This window comes from Sus scrofa, chromosome 1 (genome assembly GCF_000003025.6).
Source record: "Sus scrofa isolate TJ Tabasco breed Duroc chromosome 1, Sscrofa11.1, whole genome shotgun sequence".
NCBI lineage: Eukaryota > Metazoa > Chordata > Mammalia > Artiodactyla > Suidae > Sus > Sus scrofa.
The window spans coordinates 37,930,271-37,952,758 of NC_010443.5; the positions used below are offsets into that span (position 1 = coordinate 37,930,271).

The 22,488-nt window shown below is 36.4% G+C and overlaps 1 protein-coding gene across 1 annotated transcript in view; it reads left to right on the top strand.

Moving 5' to 3' along the window:
* The window catches only part of LOC110256655 (translation initiation factor IF-2-like), a 40,335-nt gene extending 18,052 nt beyond the window's left edge, over positions 1-22,283 (top strand). Inside the window, exon 3 of the mRNA XM_021072815.1 lies at positions 20,980-22,283. Coding sequence (XP_020928474.1) covers positions 20,980-21,074 — 95 coding nt within the window. The 3' untranslated portion in view covers positions 21,075-22,283. The remainder of the gene's footprint in view (positions 1-20,979) is intronic.

The following is a 22,488-nucleotide window of genomic DNA, read 5'->3' on the forward strand; positions in this document are numbered from 1 at the left end:
TAATTCGTTTAGGTGGAGGGTTAAGTTGTCCATTTGGGATCTTTCTTCTTTTTTGAGAAAGGCCTGTATTGCTATAAATTTCCCTCTGAGCACTGCTTTCACAGCATCCCATAGATTTTGAGAGGTTGTGTCTTCATTATCATTTGTTTCAAGGTAGTTTTTAATTTCCTTTTTGATTTCCTCATTGACCCATTGGTTTTTTAGTAGCATGTTGTTTAGTCTCCATGTAGTAGGTTTTTTTCTCTTTGCTTTTCCCATGGTTGATTTCCAATTTCATGGCATTGTGGTCAGAGAAGATACTTGAGATAATTTCTATGCTCCTAAATTTATTGAGATTCGCTTTGTGTCCCAATATGTGGTCGATTCTTGAGAATGTTCCATGAGCATTTGAGAAGAATGTGTATTCTGATTTTTTTGGATGTAGTGTCCTGAAGATATCAATGAAGTCTAACTTTTCTATTGTTTCCTTTAGGATCTCTGTTGCTTTATTGGTTTTCTGTCTAGAGGATCTGTCCATTGATGTGAGGGGAGGATATAAAGTTTCTATATAAAATTTTGTTGTATTTTTATGTATTAGTAGCAAACAGTTAGAAAACACATTTAAAATAGTGTCAGAAACATAGAATACTTGGCAGTAAATTTAACAAAAAATGCCAAAGTCCTCTACACTGAAAATGATAGGATGTTACTGAGGAAAATTAAAGAAAAGCTAAATAAATGGAGAGAGAAGCTATTTTCATGGATTAGAAGACTCAGTGTTATTAAGAAGATAATTCTTCTCAATAGATATGTGGACTTAATACAATTTCAATCATCAAACCAAAGTCTTTTGGTTTAACACATTGATTTAAAAATTTATATGGAAATGCAAAGGATATGAATATCCAAAGCAATCTTGGAAAAGAAAAGCAAAGTTGGAGGATACATGTTGCCTGACTTCATGACTCATGTAACTTCATAACCCTTCATAAATCAAGACAATGTGGTATTGGCATAAGAATGAACCAACAGAGTAATGCAACAGAATGAATACCTCAGAAATAAACCCATGCTTTATACAGTCATTTGATTTTTTTTTTTTACAAAATTCCCCAAGCAATATAGTGAGGGTATTTTCAATAAATGGTGGTGGAATAACTAGGTATACATTATACATTTGGAAGAAAAATGAAATTTGACCCCTACTCTCATATTATACAAAATAATTAATTGGAAATGGCTCCTAAGCCAAAGTTTAGAAGCCTTCATCATTGGGCATTTAAGGAATTCATAGAATATTTTTGTGGCTTGAACATAGGCAAAGTTTTCTTAGATTATGAAAAACAGTAATTTAAAAAAACTTAGAAACTACTAACTTATCAAACTTAAAACTTATTAAAAGACTCTCATGAGACATCAAATTGCAGTCTGGAAGAAAATATTTTAAAAATATGTACCTTATAGTAAAAGACTGGTATCCAAGTTGTATAAATAACTCCTATGACTTGATAACTAAAAGGTCAAACAATCCAATAAAAACTGGGCAAAGAATTTGGAGAGAACATTTCACTAAAGAGATATATGAATGACAGGGAAGGTGTATATATGCATCATGAATTGTCAGTAAAAGGCAGATTAAAACCTCAAAGAAATATCCCTACCTAACCATGAGAATGGCTAGAATTAAAAAGACTAATAATACTAAATGTTGGTGAGAAAGTTGAGAAACTGTAGCTCTTATACGTACATGCTAGTAACGTAAAAAGGTATAACTACTTCATGAAAGGTTATGTCAGTTTACTATAAAACTAAACACATATCTGTCCTATGACCCAGTAATTCCAATCTTAGGTATTTACCCAGAGAAAGAAAAACATATGTTTAGATAAAGACTAGCACGGGTGATCTTAAAAGTTCCACTCATAATAGTCAGAAATTGGAAGTATTAAGGAATGTATTTAAAAATCTATGATATATTTATATAATATAAATTTTAAAGCAACATAAAAATGAACGAATTATTGAAATACGCATTAACATAGATAATTTTTTAAAATATGCTGAGACTTTACACAAAAAGTGCCTACAGTATTATTTTATTTATATAAAGTTCTACAATAGGCAAATCTAATACATAGTAGACAACAAATCAGAGGACTAGTTGTTTTGGGGATAGAGAAAAACTTTGCTTGGAAGAAGCATGAAGAAATTTTCTGAGGGGATGTTAATGTCCTGGTAAATTTGGGTTATACCAATATATACATTTATCAAAATTCAGAAATAAAAATCTGACTGCAGGAGTTCCCGTGGTGTCTCAGTGGTTAATGAATCCGACTAGGAACCATGAGGTTGCAGGTCCAATCCCTGGCCTTGCTCAGTGGGTTAAGGATCCGGCGTTGCCGTGAGCTGTGGTGTAGGTTGCAGATGTGGCTCGGATCCCGAGTTGCGGTGGCTCTGGCTTAGGCCAGCAGCTACAGCTCCCATTCGACCCCTAGCCTGGGAACCTCCATATGCCGCAGGAGTGGCCCAAGAAATGGCAAAAAGACAAAAAAATTTTTTTAAATAAAAATAAAAAAATTAAAATGTGACTAAATAATTTGAACTCTAAAATATGCAAACTTGAATACTTGAGGGAAATGTATAAATGCCAGTAATGTACTTTGAATTGAATCAGAAACATTAGAACAATTAACAGATGGATAGAAAGTTGGCTAGATAAATAAATAGGTGATAAAACATGGATAGCTAAATATTAATGATAGAGTCTAGGTTGTGGGTACAGGGGTGTTCACTATAATATTTTTTCAAATTTTCTGTATCTCAGAAAATTTTCCTAAGAAAATGTTAGGAAGAAATCATAACCAGAAATTATATTATGGGAGTGACCAAAAATTCATCTTCATTAAAATTCTTGAGTTTATTAGAGACATTTTGGAGAGTCTCTTTATATCTCAGCATCTGCATAAGCACTTGAGGGAAAGTTCAATTCCACATTAAATGGTAAAATTTTAAAGTTGGTTCTGATGATATTTTTCTAAAATTATCAATAAACACCTTAGTAATTTACAGATAAAAACAGAATGAATGCTTTAGGAAAGGGAAAATACAAGCAAGGTTCTATAAACTGAAATGTGTCTCTCCCAAATTCCCATGTTGTAAGCTCTTCTCCCATGTGATGGTATTTGGAGGTGGGGTCTTTGGGAGCCCTTGTGAATGGGATTAGTACCCTTATAAAAGACACCCTAGAGAGCTGCTCTGCCTCTTCTCCCACATGTCTATTATAGTGACAAGACAGCCATCTGTAAGGCAGGAAGCAGGCTCTCACCAGACACAGCATTTGCTAGTGCCTTGATCTTGGACTTTTCAGTCTCCAAAAATCTGAGAAATAAATTTCTGTTGTTTGTAATCTGTGGGATTCTGTTATAGTAGCCTAAATGGACTAAGACACTAGGTCTCCTTGCTTTATCTAGCAATTTAGATTTAATCCAGAAATCTAAGAAAATTTAAGAAGATGGGCTCTTGGGGAAATGTGACCAGACAGGTTCTCATATGAGGAGACAGCACGGAGCCACTGAAAGGTATTGTCCAGTAACGAATGTCTTCTTGCTATATTTGGCTATATAGGAATTTAGACATGAAAACATGGAATTTATTCTGTTTCTTTAATATAAATGTCATAACAATTGCATCTGTGCAGCTCCTTTGACCACCTTCCAGGAAAAGGAGTTTTCCAGCTATTACTAAACTATCTTACAATTAGCCTTGAACCAGAAGACAACAAATGATCTACTGAACAGATGGCATAACCCACAACACGCTTCTCCGATGCCTGTGCAGTCACAGTCCTTCCTTGACTGCTCCATAGTCCTTCTCATGGATCATTTTCAGTAGAATATCCTAAATCAAACTAACATTCACTGTGATGCCGCTACTGACTTTAGCTACATTTTTCCCCTCCAATATATAAAAATGTCTTAATGGTATTTCATTGCATTTTATTATTTACCAATAGCATCACATTCTTAGTTTTAGGGGAAAAAAAGTTTAATGAGTTGGAATAATTGTGTTTTTAACTAAGCAGAGTCTCTTCATTTTTCCTGTCCTCTCTGGATTTGAAGTTATTCTTTTGTATGAATATTCACTTTCACAGCAAAAAGATCATGACTTGCTGAAGACTCAGATGATGGTTAGCATTTCTTATCAATAAAGTATTTTTTAATTTAGGCACATACATTTTTTTGACATAGTGCCTTTACACACTGTGGACTACAGTGTAGAGTAAACATAACTTTTAGATGCACTAGAAAACCAAAAGTGAGTGTGAATTGCTTTATTGCAATATTTGCTTTATTATGGTTCATCTGGAACTGAATTGGCAATATCTCCAAAGTTTGCCTCTATTGGCTCCTCAGTAGTGGATGTGTGTTGATTGTTGGTTGATTGGTGATCCATGCAAGAGGATATGACCTTTAGACAGCTGGAAATATGGAACTGCACTGCAGTAAAGAACACAGCATTCAGATTGGAATTATCAACATAGGGATGGAGCCATGGGGCAGAAACTCTCACGGACAGTTGAGTGCAGAGGGAAAGGAGCAGACAAGCCTAGATAGGAACTCTATGGAGGTAAAGTAGGAGGGGCAAGAAGCAAAATCAGAGCCTACTCACTTAGTAGAAGAGAGATGCTGGGGATGCGTAAGTAGGATGTAAAGGAGGATAGAATTTTATGAAGTGATTAACAGTGATTTGGCCAGAAGAAATAGTTTCACTAAAGCTATGGGATCAAATCATGATTACAAAGTGTTCTGGAACAGCGAGAGTGTTTAGCCATATATTTGGCATTCACAATTCCTTCTTTACTTCCTTAGGAAGCAAAATATTGAATAAATTATTGTGGTTTAATGGACTAAGTTGTCTGACCTGATTTTCCTGAAGGAACATCCACACAAATATATTTATATTGCCTCAAATTTATTGGTTCCAACTGTAATTGTATCTGGATGTTCTCCATTTATCTGTGCTTTATTCATTTCCTTTCTTGATAACCTCATACTTTTTACTGCCTTTCCTTTTGCCCCTATACCACTCCTGAAGTCATTTCAAAATGACAAGAGGGGGAGTTCCCATTGTGGCGCATTGGAAATGAACCTAACTAGTATCCATGAGGATGCAGGTTTCATCACTGGCCTCACTTAGTGAATCGGGGATCTGGCATTACTGTGAGCTGTGGTGTAGGTCACTGATGCAGCTTGGATCCCACATTGCTGTGGCTGTGGAGTAGGCCAGCAGCTGCAGCTCCGATTAGACCCCTAGTCTGGGAACTTCCATATGCCACAAGTGCGGCCCTAAAAAGCAAAAAAAAAAAAAAAAAAAACAAGTGGGGTTGATGGTCTCTTGGGAAATAATGATGAGATCTCAGAGAAGTTACTGAAGGTCCATAGAAAAGGAGACAAGATATACTAGATAATATAGCTCCATTCTCACCTTAAGAAGGAAAGAAGGATGTTTTTATTGAAGAGCTACCCAAGGTACTTGGAATCCCCTTGAGAAAGCGACTGGGAGGGACGCAGAGCTTTCCAGGAACATTAGAGCCTTGGAATGAGTGTGAAAAAGAAAAAAAAAAAAAAACAAAACAACAACAACAAAAAAACTGGATGGTATCTCTTTTCAAAACAATTACTTTGTCAATCCAATCAAGTTGGGGTTCTAGTGCCAAATCTGTCATGAACTTGTTGGATGATTTGTAAAGCCTTCACACTGTAAAGCTTTCACATCTTCAGTTCTCACGTTTGAGAGAAGAGGGATTAGAAAAGATGACCTCTGAGGTCTCATTTAGATCTAACACTCCGTTATTCCTTGGAGAAGAAAGTTGAATCTGCTAAAATAAATAATAAAATAAATAAACGGAAAAATCAGCCTAAAATCCTGTATAGATGTAGAGGCCATTAAACAATCTTTTTTTTAAGATTCTGCATGTCTGGATCCCTTAGTCATTTCTTACTTTCTCAATTATTTTCATTGAGAAATTTCATATTTCTTCTCTTTTTTGCCAGATATATACAGCACATAGCACACTAGAAAGGGTCCTCAAAAACAAAAGAAGATAAATGCCAAATATAATTTCCCAAATAAGTTTATTTGTAAGTTATATTTATAGCTAAAACACAAAACTTCATAATCAAAACAAAAAGGAGAAATGAGGTAAGAACTGATTTTGGATCCTATAAGGATAAGTGGGGAAAAAATTTCCACAAAGGATCTGACATAGTATAGAGAGAAATGTTTCTTCTGTCTAGGTTCACAAACCATGACCTGCCTGCCTTTAAACTCATTAAACCCTCCTCATTAAACTCTCCTTTCCCAAGTAGTATGTAATTCTTTGATTACTTGTAACATGGAAAGTCTTATAGAATATCTTTATCCACTCTTTGTAGTTCTCCTAACATAATCTTTGGCCATTTTTCTATTTATTGATTTATATATGTCAAAGATATGAAACTGTTAACATAAATGTATTAATTAGCTTTGTAGATCAGCAATGTAATGATAGCTAGTCATTAGCTATCATTTTACTGGTTTTAAATGATTTTACTGGTACAACAAATCAGTTATCAGCCAGCCTATAGGTCGATCGTCATAGAAAATATCTCTCAAGCTCTCATATGTGCTTTCTAGTAAGGTATACTTTTCAAGCCTTGCATTACTAACATGGGCCAGAAGGATTACAGCGCAATGCTTTCACTGCAAATCCAGTTAAGCTGGCCTCTTCTGCCTCTGTATACCTCATGGTCCCTTCCTGGATAATCATGTCTGATGTGTTATACTAACTCGTGAAGGTTTCCAGCACACAGAACTTTATCCTTCAAGAATTTAGAAGCATTAAAAGTGCCAGAATTTCAACAGGAACCTGAAAAAAAAGTAACAGAAAGAGAGGAGCCATTGTGGGCAATGAGGGCAAAGAAATGGAAGGCACTGTTACAGATGTGTTGTCTTGACTTTATGTCACCTCTAAAATAGTCCAATACAATTAGAACAAATTTTCAGAACTAGAATTGTAAAATCAGAACAAATAGACTTTGCTTAATTTTATGTTCTTTGGAAAAGCTTTTAGAGAAATCTTAAATGATAATCTAATTTACTAAGAATTACAATCACCTGAGAAGAATCCACATACTAGCAGCAATTTTTTGTTTCGTAAGGAGAGAAACACTGGGTAGCAGTTTGTTATGCTATATTGAAATTAAGAAATATTTTCATTGTATTACATGACAAACAAGAGGCAGATGAAAAATATAACCTAGAAGCAAATGAATTATAGTGGAAATTATTAAATTAACCAGCTGTTCATTATAATACACAAGTGAATGTTGGAATAAATTAAGACTAACTCACTGTATTATCCAAATTAGATTATGTATAATTCTCAACAGAACAGCTGATCATTTCCCTCTTTTCTTTTTTTCTTACTTGAAGCCTTATTAAGCACTGAACAATGGTAAGAAAATCATTTAGAGTAGTAATATTATAAAACACCATTTCATCATTCAGAATATGAGCTTCACAATATTAACAATTCTAAAATATTCTATAAGATAATCAAATTAAGCAATTAAACATGATCAATCTGTATGGATACATGTGATGGCTCAAATTTATCATGTAATTGCATTTCTCTTCTCTTCCAGGCCAAAATTTCAGAATTAGATTTTAAAAATCCTTCATACTTATAGCAGTAGATGGAATAAAACTTCCTTTATTACCTGACTTCATATAATCTGTTTCCTAAAGAAATTCGCTTTCTTCTACAAAACTTCTCTGTTAATCATAGTACAAATCTTCAAATAATGAGTTAGTAGCTAAACTTCAATAAATTTAAAGTTAATTCCTCATGTGATACAAATCAAAAAAAAATCTTTGAATAACAAGGAAATAATTGTAGTTTATGGACCCACTCCTGTTTCTTTTTTTGTAAATTAGTGTGTAGTTGATTTACAGTTTTGTGTCAGTTTCTGCTGTACAGCAAAGTGATCCATTCATACATATATGTACTATCTTCCATCGTGTTCTATCCCAAGAGATTGGAGATAGTTCCCTGTGCTGAACAGTAGGACCTCATTGCTTATCCATTATAAATGTAATAGTTTGCATCTCCAACCCCAGGCTATTTCCTATGAAGAGCTTAATCCCCAAGATATATTGTCAACATATTGTTTACACTTCATTTCAAATAATCCAATGATGTCTTTTAAAACTGGCCAGATAATTGCAGTCAGATTAATCACAATGTTAGAAATAATTTCTAGCTAAGAGTTTTTCTTTAAAAAAAATTTTTTTTTTTTTCTCCAGCACATGTAAACAGTTCTGGGAGGGTCTTGGTGGCCTGGTCTGCTGGGAAATATATGAGAAATTGGGCCTAAAGTGATGCTTATCTCCTTCACCTCAAAATAAAATCATTCTTTGTAGGTCATTACTTCAACAAACTTTTTGTATTTTAGGCATCCCTTTGAATAAAAAAATGTTGAAAATTTGAAACAATTAAAAATCTCAAAACAAATCAGCAAAATTTATAATAAACACATCCTGCATGGGATAAGATCCTACAGAATTTAGAAAAGCATCTGTAGAATTAGATTATGTATTTGATGGGTTTCTGAAATGTGCCTTTGAAAAATTCTTTACTGCTCTAAGCTCAGTTATATACACACAAAACAAACTTCATGCCTATCCTTGTAAATACATGATTTTTCTTTAAAACCAGTTGGACATTATAATATGCTTCCTTTTCTTAGAGCCAGCTTTATCTCATTTTGTCAAACTTACTCATCTAAGTGTTCACATTGTAATATGATGTAGTTTCATTTCTAACATAAGTGATTTTCCACACTATAAAGGAATTTCACAGTACTCTACAAAGCACTTTGAAGTTCCCAGCAACACCATGGAACATAGCACGTATCGTTGAGAAACACGCTTCTAGAATCTAGTCTGCTTATGTGTCCATTTCCTTTTCTCCTGATTTATACTTTTATATTCTATCTAAATTTTCTATTGTTCTGCCTCATTTAATATTTTCCAGACATGTTGTGAACTTTGCTTCATTTCCTCTTTTTTGTTGCTATTGAACAGTAGCCTTTTTCATTTTCTTTTTCGTAAATCCACTGCTAATGATTACTTTTCTTTGAACTAACTCCAACTCTTGTAGTTGATTTATAATAGCGGTAGAAGGGAAATCAAGAAGTTCTTGGATTCTGCCCCTAGGATAGGGACAGAGAAACATGGAGAAACATGCTTTTCTCTTTCTTTCTTTCCTTTTTTTTTTCTTTTTGGTGGTACCTGTGGCATGTGGAAGTTCAGACTTCCGCTGCAGAGATCCAACCTGTGCCTGAACAGTGACAATGCCAGATCCTTAACCCCTTGACCAGCAGGGAACCCCCCATTCTCGCATAGTCTAAAATCTTGACCATTCAAGTGGCTCTGGAGGGAGTGCTGTTTTGGCACTGGGAGACTTGGAGGGGGTCCAGGACCACAGTGTTTAGGAGCATCCCACCATGAGCATGACTCATCACAACAATGAAACTGCCCCAGTGTCCAAATACCAGAAGTATCTGGGCTCTGATCCTTTTGCTCAAGCAAGGGCAATAGTGTACCTTGCTTGCACTGACTGTCTGGAAAAAAACAGTGTGACCAACTTGAGGTCTGGATAATGGCCAACCTTCAACCTTTCTAAGACTGCCAAAGAGCTCACTGTTTTTGCAGAATTGTGTCTATGGACCCACATTTCCATTAGACTGGAGGATCTCCAGGTGTTTGCTTAAGGAAGTCATTGAAATTCAATGCAAATTAAGGCCAGATTTCAAGAAGAAATTCAGCAGTAAGAATTTTCCAAGCACAAGATTTCAAGACACATTATTTAGATCTTCAATATATATTTATAATATGAGGAGGCAAAATAAATTTTAACTTTTAAAAAACACAACCTACTCTGTAGTTTGACAGAAGAAATGCTTAGGCTGGGGTATATAATACAGCATATAAATGCATTCTTATGTTCAGGTTTAATTTGTTTAATAGTAAAATAATACCATTACATCACTTCTCAGGAATTTTTCAAGATCTAATTTTCCAGTGAGAATTTAAAAGCAACATGTTGTCATATGGAAAAATCAGAAAGGTTAATTTTAGTGGAATGTAAATAAAGATCAATAGACAAATATGATATTCATAGAAAAAAACTATCATTTTTAAAAATTGAAGGACAGTTGATTTACAATGTTATGCTAGTTTCTGCTGTACGGCAAAGTGACCCAGGCATACACCTATATACATTTCTTTTTCTCATTAAAAACCTATCATTTTCTATCCTCATTTTGAAGATGAGGAAACCCAGGTAGTAAATGGGTAAGACATTCTCTTGCTGGTATGGTTGAATGGTTGGATTAATTTCTTGGTTCCTCATCTAGTGCTATGTAGAGCAGATAATAGAAAGTCATACATTAAAAAAACAAATTATTTAACCAATAATGTTAAAAATAATTATACATATGCAGCATTTTTATTAGAGAATATTTTTTTCGTATGCACTATACATTTGGTAATTAACTTTTAATAATACCCTAATCAATGCATTCATATGAGTATTTGAGCAAACTTGTAAATATTAATAATAATATGGAGAAAACACATAAAATTTATTAGGATAACAAAAATTATTGGTTTCATTTTAAAATGTTAATGTAGCATATTCAATTGTAAAAAATGCCATTTCTTTTTAAGACATACTGAAGCCAAAATTATTTTCCCATCCAAAATAAGAGTTTATTTTCGCTTGAAGTTGTTTTGAGACAGAAACTGGAGTCTTCTCAGAAAGAAACTAGGTGCTTGGGAAAAGGCACATAAAGGGCAAAGGAAAGATGGAAAGAAAACAGAAAAACATACAGTTATCCTTTGTAATTGAATAGTTTAAGGAAGTCACTGTGATGATTTCTAAAAACAAATTGGATCAAGGCTTGCTCTTGCTCAAATCTGTTCATTGGCTTTGCCAGCTAAGTAAACAGAAAGTGCTTACCATGCCCCACAAGGTCACCTGCATCCTTTAATATGACAAACCCTTCTCTTCTCCTCCACTGTGGACACCTTAGCTCTTTTTTCCTAAAGTCATTTCCTCCTCAGGGCCTATATTCTTTTCTTCCAGCTGCCTGTCTTGCTTTGCCCTCAGATAACAGCACGGCTGATTCCTACGCGCTGTTTAGATCTCTCAACAGATGTTACCCTTGCAGAGAGGACTCCCCTACCTAGAACATCCTCCACACAACTCTGATATCTTTATCTTATTTTATTTCCTACCCAGAACCTATCACTACCAGGAATTGAGTTATCTATTGCCTGTCTTTTCCCTGAGAATACAACCTCCACAAGGGCAGAAATGAATATAGAACATAGATGCTTCCACTTCTGTAAGAATAGTAAGATTTCTTTTGCATTCACTGAAATTCCTGCATTATAAGTGCTTTACCTACATTTTCTCATTTTATCTTCATAAAAACCTTACTAGAAAAATACTGGCATCGTCATCATTTTGCAGGTGGGGATGTAAAAGCTTATAGACCTTAAACAGTTTGCCTTAAGTCACATAAGTATTAAATACTTGGGGTAGAATTCAAGCTTTGGTCTTTTTGGCTTTAGACTCTATGCTAGAACAATGAGAGAAATGGGATTTCAAGGCAGGTAAGTGACATAATCGCTCTTGTATATACGAAGTAATAGAACTAAAGCAGAATGTAAGTATAGTGACTTTCACAGAGTAGAATTTCAAAAAGAATTTTGACACAGACTATGAAAAATAATTACATTATCTGAGATAAGCTGAAAACATAGTAAGCTCTTAGGAGTATTTGCTAACTTGATACAAAAAATTATTCATGCTATTATAAAATCAGTTATGCCATAATGTCTGAATACAGAATTATGGATTCTTAGAAGTGGACAATGTTTTCAGATTGCCTCATTCCTAGCCCCATTGAAGTTAATATCTAAAATATCAGTGAGAGACTCTCTTCATATATTAAAGATTCCTGGAGTGGATTTTTCTTTTCTTTCTTTTTCCCTCTTTTTACTATCCTTATTTTTTCTGAACACAGTTTATTTCTTTTGGTGTTTTTGCGGAGTTGGGAGAACAATAGATCTGTTTCCTCATCGTAACTCATCTTGGTTATAGACATCCTTCTATCTACTAGACCTCCTGTCCAGTTCTATTGACAGTAAGGAGACCCTTTGATTACTTAGTAACCAGTTTTCCGCTGTACATGAACCATGAATCTTAAGAGCTGGCTACAAGTTTCCGTGATAGAATTTCTCGTATATCTGGAGCAGTTAAGAAATTACTAATTGGTTTCTGGAGTGAGCATGTTTTTTCTGGGTTATCCTTTGGAATCCCCATGTATTCTGCAGTACATCTTCAGAAGACTGAGTCCTGGCAACACAATACTGCAATATCAGCTACCAAAGACACCAAAAAAAAAAAAAAAAAAAAAAAAATTGTAGGACTGGGATGGAAATTGCATCTGCTTTGGTTGAGTAAGTCTGATCAAAGTTAGTCCCTCCAAGTAAACCTTCTACTTAAATGCATAGATTATGAGGTAATTGTTCTGCATAAAACATAATTGGCTTTTGATGCTTAAATGGAAAAATCGATAGTGTAGCTGGCTCAAATTAACCTCAGTGAATCAGGCTTCCTATGGAATTAATCAAAGAACTATATCTAGTCTTGGCTCAAACATGCTCTCAGGGAGTTTGGGTTAGATGATGTATTGAGTAAGAGTGGGAACTAGGGAGCTAGACCATGCAGGCACATCTAGTAACCACAAATATTTCCTTTTGTAGGGTACAGAGTAATTCTTGTCTTTAAATTCTCTAATGAAATCCCTAAAACCATGGAATATAATTAAATTCAGAGTTTTTCAGGTGATTGAGGTTGTCTGTGTGAATAAACATGTGGTTCAGTTGGACCCGCTTAAACATTCCTTGGTTGGCTTGTCTGTATTTGCTTTTGCCGCTTGCAGTGCTTTAAAATGGTCCAGTTAAATCAGACCGTCAAAATGGTGAGGTTCCCTGTTTGATTTACTCATGCCACACAAACCCACGCAGACTGTTATGAATGCCACATTTGAGAAATTCTCCTATTTCTGAAAACATATTGGGTCACATTAAAAAGGAGATTAAATGAATCCCTTTTTCAAAAAGTTTTTGGTAGGTAGAAAGGAATGCTGAGGTGACGCCTGTGTGATGGCAGAACTACAGATGTCTCTTTCTCATAGAAATATGCTCTATGGGCTAAATTTCATCATACTGGGGGAAGGGAGAACTATCAGAAGCATGCTTCAAATTACCCTGAAGTTGAAGGCTGGCAAATTAAATCCTGACCTTCTGCAGGGTATTTAGAGTGCAGCTCAAGAAGCAACCCACGCATTTTCAAAAGAAACCCCATTGTGAGCTTTGCTATACCTCAGCACTGCCTGGAATGCCCTCCTTCACTGTTCTGCATTACAGGATGCTGGCAATCTCATGTGTGACCCATTTATTTTACTTCTATGGCATTTACTGCAGGAATACTTTGTTTAAAAGGTCTCAATTCTATTGCTTTTAAATGGAATTACATAAGCCAGTGGATTTAATACATGTGTAGGTGTGTTGTATAGATATGTCCTAAGTTAGATAAGATGAGATTTTACAGACGCTGGAGTCTTCCAGAGTGGAGTGTGCACCAATGTCCAGCAAGGTGCATGTGAGAGGATAGGATGACTAATCACTCCTCCTGTGGACCTTGATTCATGGGGAATGATGAGGAAGGGGAAAGGGATAGTGACTGGCCACACTCTTCAATTTAGTGACTGTGTAGGACTGGAGTCAGGCCCCTAAGGAATGATTCTCAACAGTACTAGTTCTGCTGTGAGCAAAATGATAGTGATTGGAAAAATAGCTTCAGTTATCTTGAAATGACTGCTTTTATCCTAAAACTGGAGGATTTAGGTTGAAAAGTGATTACCAGAAAGCATTGTTGTGTTTGTAAGAAGAAGGGTAAGCAAAATTGCCATGCATTTTTGGTTATAATTTTACTGCTTGTAGACAAATTTCACAAGCAATGAAAATGTTTAAAGGATGCAATATTAAAGTCATATGTTTGTGTGCTTTAACATAATTTGCTTATCAGCTGGGTCCTATTGGAGTCGTATCACCACTGCAGTTCCAAACCATCATTATAATCACTGCAATTGTTGGAGTTTAATGGGATGAGATGTCCATGTTGCTCTTTATGAACTCTGTTTAGTAACCCCTCACACTTAGTTTTGCTTCTGCCACTTTAATATTACAAATCAAGCTATTTTCCATCTGGTCTAATATGTTATTTAAGGCTGATATTTCCTTATTGATTTTCTGTCTAGATGATCTATCTATTGACAGGAGAGAGGTATGAAAGTTCTCTACTAATATTGTATTGCTGCCTACTTCCCCTTCTGACAGTAGTCAGAAGGAGGTTCATTTGCTTTGCATGATCCTGTATCATCAAGTCACAACGTTGCTGATGACTGGATGTCAGAAATAGGCAATGTCAATGGTTGGGGGTCCCAGGAGAAACAGAGCCAGGTGACATGAGATTTCATCACACTACTTAGAATAGTACACAATTTAAAACTTAAATTGTTTATTTCTGAAACTTTCCATTTAATATTTCAGACTGCAGTAGACCATGAGTAACTGAAACAGTGGGAAGTGCAACCACAGATAAGAGAGGACTAATATATTCTCAGTTAGAAGTTTCTTTCTTTCAGGACTTCAAGTATATCGTGCCCCTCCCTTCTGCCCTGCAACATTTCTGCTGAAAAATCTTCTCATAGTCTTATGGGGGTTTCTTTCTATGTGATGGGTTATTTTTCTCTGATTGCTTTTAAGAGAAAGAACTGAGTTTCCTGGATCTGTATGTCTGTTTCTTTTTCTAGTTTAGGGAAGTTTTCAGCCATTGTTTTCTTTTTTCTTTTGTTTTTTTGTTTTTTGCCATTTCTTGGGCCGCTCCCGCAGCATATGGAGGTTCCCAGGCTAGGGGTTAAATTGGAGCTGTAGCCACTGGCCTGCGCCAGAGCCACAGCAACACAGGATCCCAGCTGCGTCTGCAACCTACACCACAGCTCACGGCCATGCCTGATCCTTAACCCACTGAACAAGGCCAGGGATCGAATCCGCAACCTCATGGTTCCTAGTTGGATTTGTTAACCACTGTGCCACGACGGGAACTCCCAAGCCATTATTTTCTTAAATAAGTTTTCTGCCCCTTTTTTCTTTCTCTTCTCTTTCTGGGATTTCTATTATGTAAATGTTAGTCTACTTGATGATGTCCCATAAATGCCTTAAGCTATCTTTTTAAAATTCTCTTCTCTTTTTGGTGACCTGATTTGGTGAGTTCCTCTGCCCTGTGTTCCTGTTCACTGGTCCTCTCCTCTGCCTCATCGAGTTTTCTATTGAATGCCTCTAACAGATTTTCAGTTAAGGTTTTGTATTCTTAAGCTCTGTGCCTTCTGTTTGGTACTTTTAAATATTTGTTATCTCTTTTTCTCACTATGTTTGTTTGTTTTCCCAAATTCAGTGGACATTTTTATGAGCATTACTTTAACTCTTTATCAGGTAAATTACTTACCTCTGTTTGATTCAGGGTTTTTTTTCCTAAGGTTTTATCTTGTTCTTTTGTTTGGAAAATTTCCTCTGTCTCTTCACATTGCTTGGATTCTCTGTGTTGTTTTCTATGCATTAGATGAAATAGCCACCACTCCCAGTTTTGAAGAGTGAACCTTGTGCAGGAGATGAGACTTATCATTCACCCCTGCCCTAGTTCTTGGTTGTCTTGCAAACCTTTGTGATTGTCCAAGAAGGCTGTTTTATTTTTAATAGTTCCCCAAAGTTGAAGGTGTACCAAGACCATTCAGTGTCCCAAAGGGGAGGATCTCAGTCAGCACCTAGATTGAGACTGATCTACCAGGCAGCAGCTTTTAATGAATGCAAACATATGCAGTCCTGGAGGACCACAAGTGTAAGCTCTGCTGGCCACCAGAAGCAGGTGATCTGGAGGTGTCCCCTGGGTGGCAGTTGCAAAATTTGGGGCTCGAATGTAAAAATTATTTTCAGAGAGATAGCAGTGATCTGAACTGAGGTAGAGGGAGAGTGCAAAGATAGCATCCTTTGGTCTGTGTTCTCTCAGCATAGCTCTGTAGGCTCTGCACGTGTGGTAAACCTGAAGCCTGCCCCTAAAGCCAAAGCTCCAAGACACCAAGGAAGAATCTTTCATAGCGAGGCTGGAAGTGTGTTTCAGTATGCTATCTGTGCAATCCCCTGGGGGTGGTGGCCTTCCAAAAGCTCTCTACTATTGTTATAATCCCATGGGACCCAGGAATGGAAGGACCCCTGGCCACTAAAGCTAAGTGATCAAGGGGTGTCACCTGGGCAGCAGTCACAAAACCAGGGATACCAGATGTAAAATCTGGGGTGCCAGACATATAGAAAAACTCTATTCTGAGAGATGCTGGTGCTCTGGAGTGCGGCAGAGGGAGAGTGTAAAGATAGTGCATACCCTCTGAGGTCTTAGAAAAGGTTTACACTCAGTCCTCAGATATGTGTTTAATTAGAAGCCTGCCCCTAAGGCTGCAATTATGATAATAAGCTAATAGGCTTCTTCCACAGAAAGACTGAGCTCCTGGATCTGTTTCCTCTTATGGTTGCCTCTAGTACCCTAGGAGCAGTAGCTGCGTAAGAATAACTTCTCCATTGGATATAAGCCTGTGGGACCCAGGAGCCTAAGCCCCACCGGCCATGAGAGCCAGGCAGTGTTGAGTTGTCCCAGGCAGCAAATGCTTTTCTGTGGTTTCCCTCTTATTTGCCCAGTGTGAAGGGGTTGCTCTGCCAGTTTTTAGGCTTTTTTCTAGAAGAAATTTTCCTTATATAGCTGTTCATTCAGTGTGTCTGTGGCAGGAGGTGAGCTCAGGATCTTCCTAGGTTGCTGTTCTGAACTGGAATGATCAAGCTATTTTCAAATCCCAAAACTTAGTGTTTGAAACACTAAATTCAGTGCATAAAAAAGACCTAAGTAGAAACAACAAGCTAACTTTGTTTATGGCTACAAATTTTCCCTCTCAGATAGGAAGAGCATGGAAGACTTTACCTAGAAGTGGAAAGAAGACTGTTCTCCCTGGTCCATTTGTAAAATCATTCTCACTATTAACTTGCTTTAGAGCCTAGATGAGTTGAAAACCAAATATATATGAAGGCTATGTTCATTTGCTGGACTTCTGGGGTTGTGTCTGCAGGATCCTAAACATGTAAAAGAATATATGCGGATTAGAGAAGGCATTGTATGTTGGAAGATGTATCTGGAGGGTGGTCAAACATAGCAAAAACCTGAGTGGCCATGGGCTGTTTTAACAATTGGCCAGGCAGATTCCCTTAACAGAGCCATGAGTAGCCAACATGGGGACCGTTCTGAACTCAGCATTGCATTTCTGAAGTAGACATCAAGATCTCGTGATGACACTACCGCCTACTCCCTCTTGAAACCAAAGAGACTTGGGTTTCATTCCAATCAATATTGGGCCTTACCCAAGAAAGCACTATATATCAAAGAGATTAATTTGGTTTTTAAATGATTTCTCCCCAAAGGGAGACACATTGCAAAGGTTTAAAGGTCAGCATGATTACAAGTCTACTGTTTTATTTTATTATTTGGAATGTACAATTTAGCCTTATAACCAGTTGCCATAGTAAGATTATATCTAAGTATTAATTTAATGTCTTTAAAAAGTGGTGAAAGCCGTTATACCAAGAGAAGATTTTTGTGAGTTCTTGGCATGTGAAGGTACCGAAAGATAATAATTATCATAGTTTCAAATTTTAAGATCATAATCAGATTTTTCCCAAACAAATGGGACCTAATACACTGTTCCTTAATGGTTACATAAATTTAAAAGCCAACAAACAGAATATCTTGGCAAAAGATTATCTAGTAGAGGCAGAACTTACTAAATTATCCTTTCTCATGAAAGCACATTACTTAAATATATTCAAGAAGAAATTTAGTACAACAAATTTGAGAGTTTACCATATCAATGATAAGCTGCAACTGAAAAATAATAGGAGAAACATTCAAAGGAATTTCTATTAATGTGTACTCCACTTAGAGTTTACAATCATGAGTCAAACATTTATTTAAACATCAGAACTTAGAGACAACTTGGCAAAATAGTCATCCATATGCAATCAATCTTTCATCTATAGATAGAAGATTTGAAGATGTGAATAAATTGTTTTAAAAATGGCAATATTTAGACAAATACAAGAACTATTGTTCTGTGTGGTAATTTTTTTAAGTGATGCTAATAAATATTCTTTGCATGCATGGGTAAAGTTTGATGATACATGACAAGCAGATGGGGCATTTTTTTTTCCTTTCTGAGGAACTAACATTTCTTAAAAATATGAGATAATATGCTTTAGAAGTCAAGTAATTGGTAGCTGTGGAAATGTAGTGGTTCCATAGAAGAAAGGATCTAGTTTTAAAATGGTCAGGAAAAACTTCTCAGAGAAATTAGGGTTCTGGTTAAATATTTAGATGACCGAGGGCCCTCCTAGAGAAGGAATTTAAGTGAAACTTGTGGACAAGAGACTTTAAACAGAGTTGCAAAAAGAAACAAAAGAAATAGAGATGGTGATTTCTGCCCTCATAGAATTTGCATTTAAATGAAACACTCTCTGCAGAGAAAAATCCCATGAAATATTTAAAAGAATAATATTTTATGGACAATTCAAATTAATAATGTGGACTATTTCTATACAATGCTGAGGAAGCATTGGCATGGTCGTGTAATTCTGGGCTAAATTAGGGGAAGATTGCAGAGAAAATGGGTTTAGAGTTACAGTTCAAAGAGAGCCTTTGGCATGAGTTTTGTAGACTTAATTCAACATTCTCACTGAATATTTGATTGCCCAGTAAATATATCTTGACTGCTCATTCTGTCGCAGGTTTCCAAAGCCTAATAAACTGAATTCAAAGAGGTTTTTTTTCCCCTTTATTGTTCATTATAAATGTAACTTGTAATTGCTGCAATGAACCATAATTACCTAAAGCCAGATTAGATGAAATCTAAGTGCCATTACTATCTCCCTTAATTAGGGAAGGCAAGCTCAAGGGAAAAGGAAATGGATCCGGTGATGCTGGCTTTTACTTAAGCAGAGCAAGGACACTCGAGGGAAGTAAGATTGCAAAATTCTAATTCTAAGCTTATTAATGCATTACAAAGCTTAGCATTTAAGAACTATTATTACTGCTGTTTTGGAGTCCTATCTCAATTCCCTTGAAGACTCTAGTTTGTTAAAAAGCCTTTTTTTTTTTTTTTTTTTTTTTTAAGTCTTTGCAATGAATATCCCTCTTCTGACAACTAAATCTAGAAAAAGAATGACTTTATGGTTGGAGCCAAAGAATGGGCTTCTCAAATTTAATATTTATGTATTTATTGTTCTCATCAATTACACTCCAATCGTTTAATTTTTCCCCAGTATTTCGTCTTATAAGGGAAGAGAATTCTGACCCAGCTTAGGTAGAGGAAACTAAAGAGGTGGGCTTCTGTTTTTGTGCAAAGAAAATAATTCTGCAAATATAAAGACTTGCCGTATTTGTTTCTTTTTGTTTTCTGGGTCTCTTTTATTACTGAAATGATGGTAAAGTAGATCTCAGAGAGTTATATAGATAAACTGCTTACAACAGTCCAGAAAATAAACCCCAAACCAAACAAACAACAAAATGATGGAGCCCTTCTGCTTGGCACTCTTGGAGTGTCATCTTCCCACTGTCCTGTCATGAGGCAAGATCTTCCCATGCAGCCCAGAGCTCCTCGCAGATGGCTAGCACCAGTCTCAGAAAGCTCAGTGGGAGCATTTGAACATGTTTTAATACCATTGGGCACATCTTAACGTTTCTTTCAGTAAGCAGGATTTCATCATGGTCAAATAAGGGCCCAAGAACCTTTTCTTATGAATTAATCAAGAGAGATAGAGGAAGTAAAGACGTGTGTTTTACATGTTTTATACTGGAATTGGGACATAAAGCAACATGATACCTAAGGGTATAACACTTGCAGCAAGAAAATGCAGTTTCAATTATTCTTGCTGTGTGACCTTGGAGAAATACTTTTTTTTTTTTTTTTTTTTTTTTTTAGTAAAACACTTTTGTTGCAAAACAATGCATGCCAGTTATAAAAATATTCAAATACAGGATAAAAATTGATCCTTTCTTTTTCTCTTTTACTCTGACTGCGCAGGGGGAATCATATTTGCAGCATGTCTACAGGGACCTTTTTCTATACATATTATTTTCCTGTCATGAGGATACTAGTTTGTTTAGTTTTTTTTTTCTCTCTTTGTAGGGCCACACCCATGGCATATTGAAGTTCCCAGGCTAGGGATCGAATCTAAGTTACAGCTGCCGGCCTACACCACAGCCACAGCAATGCCAGATCTGAGCCATGTCTGCAACCTACACCATAGCTCACGGCAACGCCGGATCCTTAACCCACTGAGCAAGGCCAGGGATTGAACCTGCGTCCTCATGGTTACTAGTCAGATTCATTTTCCACTGAGCCACAATGGGAACTCCCAGTTACTAGTTTTTTTTTGTTTTTGTTTTTGTTGTTGTTTTTTTTAAACAACAACAAAAAGCATTTCATGTATCTGACAGAAAAACTTTTACTGAAAATTATGTAATTAGGTAGGTAAATTACTTAACCTCTTCAAGCCTTAAGAATCTTCAACTTTGAAAAAAGAGGATTTGAATTCTTATTTCAAAGAAGGTTGATGAGGGTTCAATGAGCTAACAGAAGCCATGGGGGAGAGGCTGAAATACAGAAAGGGCTCAATAATGCCGAATGTTATCCACAGATGTGCTCACTTGCGCCCATCTGCACTTCCTTCCAGGGTTCCAGAGTGGCACAAACCCATGGTATTCATCTGAACTCTTCCAAATCCTAGAACGGGTCATAGAAGGTGCTTCATCTGTGATGACTGAGTGAATAAAAACACCCCAAGTCTAATACATATTGGGCTGCTTTGCAGTGATTGAATATGTCAAGTTCTTTTTACACCAAACACTCCTTGAAGACAGCGACCTTCTTCTCTTATCCATTCTCTTCACTTCACCCAAAGTGGGTCTTAACCAATACTTGGTAAATGTGTTAATGTGTCCGAATCCAGGCAACCCCAGAGCTAATCTTTACTCAAGTGGGAAAGAATCGGAAGGAGCAACTTCTTAAAAAATTTTTTTATTTAAATGTATTTATGTTATTTAAATTTATCTTTAGAGGTTTGGTGAAGAATTATTGGCATGTATTAAACGTCACATACTTAAGTAGAACAGTCTGATATCAACTGATGGGTATTCATCATTGAAACCATCACTTTAGTCAGATTATTGAAGATAACCGTTATGCTTCATATCATCTTTTTTGACCCTTTGTTATATTTCACCTCCTCCTCTGCTTGGCCCTTGAACTAGCAAATACTGAAGGCTCCCTGTGGGTAGGATGAGAGCTTCACAGCCTCATTTCTCTCAGGCAGACTGTCATTGTAGCAAAACACCAAAATAAGCCTTTCTAGCTCCTTGTGAAATTTTGGACTTAGTACATGTTTTGGAGGACAACTAAGGAAGGGGAAGATGATGCCTGACTTAGAACTCCTCTTTGACAGAAGCTACAAGGGAGGACAGATTCCTTGAGAGTTAAGAGAAAGCCCTTGGTCTCTGGGGTCCTTTCTGGTTGGTCCCCAAGCCTGGATTGAGTTCTCTCCCTACTCCTTTTTCTCCTTGGAGAAAAAAATCTTAACTGAGCACAAGGTCTATCTCTTATTTTCATGTGGAAAATTATTTTGTCCATTTGACTTTCTACTTTGAGTATATATCCCTTGGGATTTATCCTGAGTTAGATAATGACCTTACTTTATAATTGCTTTTAAATATATAACTTAAATTAAAATCTTCTAGTAAATTTCCCAGAGTTTCCTGGAAGCCCTTTTGTTTCTTTGAATGACACATCATTAGCTTACCTGCCCTGGAGCATAAAGTCACTCATACAAGCAGCAATCACCAATATTTCTAAATCCATTATCATATCCTTTACATTTCCCACAAGCCCTCAATTACATGTAATACTTTTTTTTTTTTTCCCTCTTTTTCTAGGGCCGCTCCCGTGGCATATGGGTGTTCCCAGGCTAGGGGTCTAATCGGAGTTGTAGCCACCGGCCTATGCTAGAGCCACAGCAACTCAGGATCCAAGCCATGTCTTCGACCTACATCACAGCTCACGGCAACGCCAGATCCTTAACCCACTGAGCGAGGCCAGGTATCCAACCCAAAACCTCATGGTTCCTAGTTGGATTTGTTAACCACTGAGCCATGGCGGGAACTCCACCTGTGATACTTTTATTTTCTGT